The following is a 7,439-nucleotide window of genomic DNA, read 5'->3' as shown; positions in this document are numbered from 1 at the left end:
TTTACTCATTTTTGGCTCAAACTCCCTGGAAGAATTACAGCATGATAGTCATCAGTAATATCGTCTTACTCATTGGTAGCTTAAAAAAAAAAAAAAAAACAACAACTCTGGCTTCCCTCTCTATCTCTGTCCCTTATTAAGAAGCCACTGTCCGGCTCTTGGAAGTCAAAGCTGGGCTCTTCTACACTCAGTGTACAATGCTGAATGAATCCAAGAAATCCAGCTGTGGCTGTCTCCGTTTCTAGAAAGACACTCTCCCCAACTGTGACTGCTCCAGCTTTGCCGCCGGACCGTTTAAAGCTGCTTTTTAAACCTTCACGAATAACAGGTAAGTGTTCTCATAGTAAAGGGGTGGTGATGATTGGCATTAATTGAAAACATTGAACGCTAGCTAAAATCTTATTTAACATGAAACAGCCAAAGATTTAAACATGAAAAATAACTTATTACCAATAGTATTAGCTTTATTATATAGCTATTAATTGACTCAATTATTGGGCTGATAGCATCTGTTTTTATAGAATTTCCATATCTGGACCTCCCTCCAATTCCAACAATGCTTTTGAACATGTAAGTGGGAGCAAAGACTAAAAGACATGTTTTCTCCTAAAACTAGAAACAGATTAATATGGATTTCTAACAATGAGAAACAGAAGAGCAACATTTCATTGTTAGGCAATGATTTCATTTTTGCCTCTTTTTGAGTTTTTTTATTTTTATCTTGATGAAGAACTTTAATTTTAGTTTGTGTGTGTGTGTGTGTGTGTGTGTGTGTGTGTGTGCGCACATGCTCGTTGAAGTCACAATTGAACTCAGGCCTCAGCCTCCTGAATCTGGGATTACAGGCGCAGGTCACCTCTCCTGAGCGTTTTTATTTCTGTAGAACCTAGGTCTCATGCTGCGCTATTACTTAAGGCATTTTCATCTAGTAGGTACTTTAGCTGGCTGACGCATGTGAGACTTTTATCCCTGTGGCTCATCCAACCATCTGTCACAGGAAAATGTAGCATCGTTTACTTCTTCCTGGGATGAGGTACGTTTTTTTACGTTTGCCTCATCTTTAGGTTCCCCTAGCCCAGAGCTAGCATCCATGTTATTCCTTATTAACAGCCATACAACATAAGCAGTACCACATGAACATGCCTACCATGTAGCAGGCCTGCGCTGAATAGCGTTCATTCTCACGAAGCTAGTCTCAGAATGAGGGGAAGGCAGAAAGTGTGTTGCTAAGCACCATTCACACAACTCTGAGGGGAATGTTCTGTGGGTGCTCAGGGAGGGCATCCTGGCCTAGATTGGCCTTGAAATGAGTCTAGGAAAGTGATTAATTTGCTGGAAATAAGGATGTGGCAGGAAAAACAAAAAGGTCTCCATTTCTTCTGCCGCTACATCACAGTCATCATAGAAACTTCTAGTAGCAGACGGGTGGGGATTTCTCACATAGCAAACCATTGATTCTGTAGCATCAGATGCCAGATAGAGGGCCTCTGAGCCAATTCGGCTCGGATACCACATTCCTAGATATAACACCCCAGGCTGGAGGCACAAACCTCAAGACTGGCTCCCTGAAAATGTGTCTGCTAGTTCTAAGCCTTGGGTGATTTTATTTGTGCTTTTGACCAACTGACTATATAAACCATTGTTATTATAGCTTCCTCTTTGAGTTTGGCTAATTTGCTTGAACAGCTCCCTGAACTAAGAGGAGCAGGCTTATCAGGTTATTTATTAAAAATATAATAGAAAACATACAGATAAAGAGATGCATAGGAGAAGGTGTGGGCTCTCACAACCCTCGGGAAGTCTCTATGTGTCCTTCTGTCTGAGAGCTCCTGGCATCATGTCCTTTGGGGTTTTCCCAGTGTATAGGCTCAGTTGCTAGTAGGTTGGGTGGAATAGCCTAGGATAGCCCAGCAAGCCTGTGTATAAAGACTTTCTTCCTCTAGGAAATGGAATGGGCTTCCTCTTCAGTGACAAGAGTTTTATGACTGTTGGTCCTGCAGAAGGGCAGGTAGGTCAGAGGGTTCATGCTTAGTAGCAAGATAGAAAGGCAGGAGAAGCCGGTGTGGTAACTCATGCCTGGAATCCTAGCACTTACGGTGGCTGAGACAGGAGGATTGCTGCTATGAGTTCAATGTCAGCCTTGGCCACATAAAGCCCTTAGTGAAACTAACCCTAGTTACAGTGTGAAAACCTATTTCTACAAAGAAAGCAAGGAAGAGAGGGAGAGAAGGAAGGAGGAAAAAGGAGATAAAGGGAAAAAGGCAGGGAAAATTAGAAAGTCTGATAGAGTTTCTTTGACTCATCTCAAGAAAGAGAAATGTCAGTTTCTACTACCTGCCTTTGGGGAGGAGTTACGAGTCAAGAACTAGGTATAAAACCAAAGTATCATGTATCATGATTTTATAATGGGAAGGGGCTCTGGTAGGCAAACACAGTTTGGAGATATGAAATAGAACATTGTTTCTGGAAAGCCTTGGTTAATCCCTTTGGCCCAGGACTCAGTAACTGAGGCAAAGGCTAGAAGCTGGTCTCAGATCTGTACAGATTCGTAGTGCCTTCTGCCTGCCTTAGCCCTGTTCTTGGTGGTAGTTTGCTTTGAGTGTGCATTGTGAGTGGTATGCATTGTGGATAAAAACAAACAAAACAAAACAAAACAAAAAAACAAAACAAGAACCCATTGCCAGTACATATCTTTAAAATGGGGACTGGGTTGATGAAATAGAAAAGATCTGTGTTGTGAAAGACAGCCATCAGGATGGGGTGGGGTGGAGTGGGATGGGGTGGGATGGAAATGAAGCTCCCTCCTGCCCAAATGCCTAGAATCTGTCAATGTTGTTAAAGAGAGGCAGGAAGCAGCCTCTCTCTTGACTGATGCCATTTTGAACTCTCTCTCCAGCCTCTGGGTGTGAACTCTGGAATAATGTGGACCTTGGCACTGTGGGTATTCTCTTTCCTCTGCAAATTCAGCCTGGCAGGTAGGTTAGCCTTTCATGGATCGTATAATTCATATGTTTTGGGGGAAGAATTTTTAACTTTGGAACAAAGGGATTCTGAATATTCACAGTAGAATCCTTGACAGTTTCAATGCACGTGTGTGCCCATGCATGGGCACAAGCTTGCCTGTGTGTGCCGACAATAGAAATACTTTTGTGCATGTAAATTTGGAGAGATGATCTGTTGCATTCTTAATCAATGACCTCATAAGGATCAAGTGCATTCAGACATGTCCAACATCTGGCCCAGAGGCTCCATACATTCCAGGAGAGCTATGAATGAGACCCAATGTATTTCCAGAGCATAATATCATGACAATATGTCAAAAGTGTAGACAGCCCAGGGATAGCTATAAGCATAGCCCAGCATAAAATTGTAAACTTACTTTATGAGATAGGTTTTTCAAAAAGATTTTTAGTAACTCTATTATGTGATTCTCAAGAGTGAACTTCATATATGACAGTTTCTTGTGCCAGTGTCAAAAGCTTCATCCCACCTAAATCATGCCAACCTCAGAGCAATTTAGTTTATCACAACCTATGTTTAAAAAATAATTAAGATGTAAAAAAAAATCACTGTGGGCTGAATATTGAAAGGCAGAGAGATGCAATTTACCAGCAATTGTTTCTTGCATGTCACATGATCAAGGCATGCCCCGTGGCCATTCCCAGTCTTAAAGGGCCAAGGAGGTAAAGTCCGCCTGTGTGTTCAGGAAGAAGAGATACTGACACTGAAGAACTGTAACACCTGTATCGAATGTCTGTGCTTGGCAAGCAACAAGCTCTGAACCGAGGTGGCCCCATGCAAATGGACCTGGTTGGGTGGAAAACAACTTCTGGAGCCATTTTCTTTTTTCCTGACACCTGGTGACATTCTTATTTCTGGAAACCACATATGTCATTCCTTCTGCTTACGGATTCTAGTACATGTTAACGGAAGCTGCTTCTTTGTCTTTGAAATCTGGCTTTAATGAGATAAGATTCACATGTCCGACAGTTCTGTTGAGAGCATTAAGATCCATAAGCTCTTGGTTTGCTCAGTAGTGTGACCTACAGCTAGTTTTAGTGTTGCAGAGGAAATAGCTCAGCGGTCAAGAACACTTGCTGCTCTTGCAGAGGACCATAGTTCGGTTCCCAGCAGTTTACAGTGACCAGGAATCCCAGCTCCAGAGGAGGCCGGATCCTGCTCTATCCACTGCAGGTACTAGCACTTACGTGGACATGCCCCAACACAGGTAGACATGAATACAGATCTTTAGAAAAACCTATAGTCAGTTTTAGAGCATTTTCTTCATCCAAAAAAGAAACCTTAACCATTAAAAGTCATTCTCCTTTTCTCTCCCCTCCCTGCCACCCCTAGTCAACTTCTCATCTCTCTTATGGTCTGGCCCTATGCATTTGCATGTTTCTGACATTTAAGAAGCACTTGCATTTAGCTATAATTATATATACATTAATAAGTGTCTTTCTATACATCATCCCCTCTAACTACCCACACTTCTAGTATCTTCTTCCATGAGGTCAGCCTTTTTTAAAGTACACAGGGAGACTGTAATATTTATCTTTCTTTGCCTCTATTATTCCACTGTGTGTGTGTATGTGTGTGTGTGTCTGTCTGTCTGTCTGTCTGTGTCTGTGTGGAGTGTATGTGAGTCTGGAAACCAGAGGAAATCTTTATCACAAGTCACCATCCACTTTTGAGATTTTTAAAGACAAGGTTTTTCATTGGCTTGGAACTTACCACACGGGCTTGGCTTGCCCCAGGATCCACATCCACATGGTGGTGCCACCATGCCAGACTTTGGCTTTTCAAAAACAGATTAGAAAAATTAAAGTAGAAATTTATTGACTGAGCTATCTTCCAGGCCATGAATGTCTCATTAGCCTATATAACTGTCTTCATATCGGTAACTCACTGCTGAGATTACTGGGGTTATTATTTCATACTTGTGTGTGGTGTGTGTACTTGTTAATAAGCAGGTGGGCGCATCTACATGTGTGTGGAGGCCCAAGGGTCATGTGACGTTCCTTTCCTGTTTTTTGAGACAAGTTCTTTCATTGAATCTGGATCTCAAGGACTAGGCTAGGCTGGCTGTGCAGTGAGCTTCAAGGTCTGCCTTTCTCTGTCCATCCACCATTGCTATGGCTGGAGTTAGAGGCACACTGCCACACCCAGCCCTTCACACTCACAGTGTATGTGAATCCTATACACTCCCACAAGCCCTGGATACCACACACACTATACACTGTACACAGTGCATGCAGCAAACACACGTGCACACATATAAATACAGTGCTGCTCTCTCTGAGTCCTGGACATAGGAGTGCATCAGTCAACAGATGAGTCATTTCTCTTGGGATAACCCTTAGTTCATCTCTACGAGATTCTCCCCGTAACCCTTGTGAACTATTCAGGCTGTTAACATCCTGCTTGCTGTCCCAAGGACTCCCCAGGGACGTCTTAAGTTGTGTGTGGGCCCTTTGTGGAATGTGTTAATTCTGCACCTTCCAACCTCCATGTAACAGAGACTATTACTTAGGTCTAGCATTTCATTTTGGTCTTGTTATGCATCTAAACTTGCAAGTCACCATCTTTGTCATGGTTTTGGCTACAAAAGCTGTGACGATAGAAATTCTTACTGAGCTACTGAGTGACGGGTACGGATATAGCACCTATGGGAGGGAGTCAGAGACATCTCGCTTTTTCTCGTTCTCCTGTGTCACTGTCTGGGGTCTCCTTTGTGCATGTGGACAATGTACATACTATAGAACAAATATATAAGTAAATATGTATATAAACATTTATATCTAGAGCCCTTTAAAATCATAACTGCTAAAATCTAAACAGAAGGATGAATGTCACTCATCCTGGAGCCCTTTACTGCCTTCGTAGGAGACAGTAATATGTCTCTGAAAGAGTCAAAGAACAGATAGCATTGCTCGGGCATTAGAGGAGTAGAATACCACTGTTTTCTATGATCAAGTTAAATTAAACAAAGTCTCCTGTCAACTGAAAGAAAAATCAGGCAGGAATACAGAAACAGGAGAAGTTGAAGAGCCTTAAAGGCTATTCATTAGTCCTATCTCACTTTCTTCTGGTTTCCAGCAACTTTGGGTTAACTCAGTCTTTCTGGGGTAAAAACTTCACTGCCAAAATTCTTGCTATCCCCTTGTTCTTTCTTCTGATGGTGTCTGGGCATTCGAGTAGGATTTGCCTAACACTAGTGTCCTCAGGAATGAGTCCTTACACTCCACTAGTCTTCTCTGGCCCATCTGGTATTGCCCAGCCTCTCCTCTGCTAGTCACTGTGAGTCAGCTGGCTTTAGCTGAGCAGTGAGGTATTAAGCTACACCAAGTTGTTTGTGTGTGGTCTGGAAGTCCCTCTGTGTATACACGCCTTTGTCCCAGTCCTCAGCCTACTTTAATCTTAGAGGTCTACCTTCAGACCACCCCCAATCCTGGAGCACAAGAAAGATTCGGAATCCCTGGATGCTATACTCACCTCTAGGCAGTTCACCTGAAGGGTTGCTCTAGGCCTCCCTTCTGCCACTGAGGATGAAGATGTCTTGCTGGAGTTGGTGCTGCATACTGAAACCTAGCTTCTTCTAGACTTCCCCACCTTTTCATGCTGAGCCCTGTAAAATGGGATGTTAGCCCAGATGGCTGGTGGGGGCCCATTTGCATGTTTATCTTGCTCTGCCCTCTTTTCATTCCAATCTCCTTCTCTTCAGTTGGTCCTTGCTAGAAGGGATGAGTTGCTACGACAACCAATACCTCTTCCTCCTCTTCTCCCCCCTTCTCTCCTATGAGCATGTATGTGTACATGTGCGTGTATGTGGGGGGTGGGGGGATGATGTGTGCTCGTACAGCGGCATCTGCCCAGACGAAGACCAGAAGAGGCTATTAGATGTCCTGCTTTTTCACTCTCTGCCTTGTTTCCTTCAGATCTTTATTGTGAGATCCTGAGCTAGGCTGGTGGCCAGCAGAGCCCAGGAGTTCTGCTTCCCACACAGTGCTGGTTTGCAGGTCGTGTGTAGCTTCTTACGTCAGCTGAGGAACACACCCAGGTTCTCATGATTCTGCAGGAAGCACTCTTACTCACAGAACCATCTCCCCAACCCACCCTTTTCTATTCCTTGTCCAATAGGGACTTCTTTTCTAAGAAGTATTAAAGCTTTGATTTGATATGTGATTGTGACTCGGTTTCCCCTCTGAAATATACCTTCTCTTAAAGACTATTATCTAGTCAAACATTCAAAAGACATTAGTGGGAGTTTATCATTGCCCTTAGTATAAAATTTCCCTCAGCTCTTGCATTTGTGTATGTATTAGAAATCCATCATTTGGCCTAGTCGGCCATCATTGGGAAGAGAGGCCCCTTGGTCTTGCAAACTTTATATGCCTCAGTACAGGGGAACACCAGGGCCAAGAAGTGGGAGTGGGTGG

At 43.2% G+C, this 7,439-nt stretch overlaps 1 protein-coding gene across 1 annotated transcript in view; it reads left to right on the top strand.

Annotated features, from left to right (window-relative positions):
* The first annotated feature begins 274 nt into the window (after window positions 1–274).
* Il31ra (interleukin 31 receptor A) overlaps window positions 275–7,439 on the top strand; it is a 38,115-nt gene continuing 30,950 nt past the window's right edge. Inside the window, exons 1-2 of the mRNA XM_021180513.2 lie at window positions 275–328; window positions 2,897–2,975. Of these exons, the coding sequence (XP_021036172.1) occupies window positions 2,921–2,975 (55 nt within the window). The 5' untranslated portion in view covers window positions 275–328; window positions 2,897–2,920. The remainder of the gene's footprint in view (window positions 329–2,896; window positions 2,976–7,439) is intronic.

The sequence above is a fragment of the Mus caroli genome, chromosome 13, assembly GCF_900094665.2.
Source record: "Mus caroli chromosome 13, CAROLI_EIJ_v1.1, whole genome shotgun sequence".
Classification (NCBI taxonomy): domain Eukaryota; kingdom Metazoa; phylum Chordata; class Mammalia; order Rodentia; family Muridae; genus Mus; species Mus caroli.
Note: the sequence above shows the minus strand (reverse complement) of the source record. Positions and strands in the feature narration are given on the sequence as shown.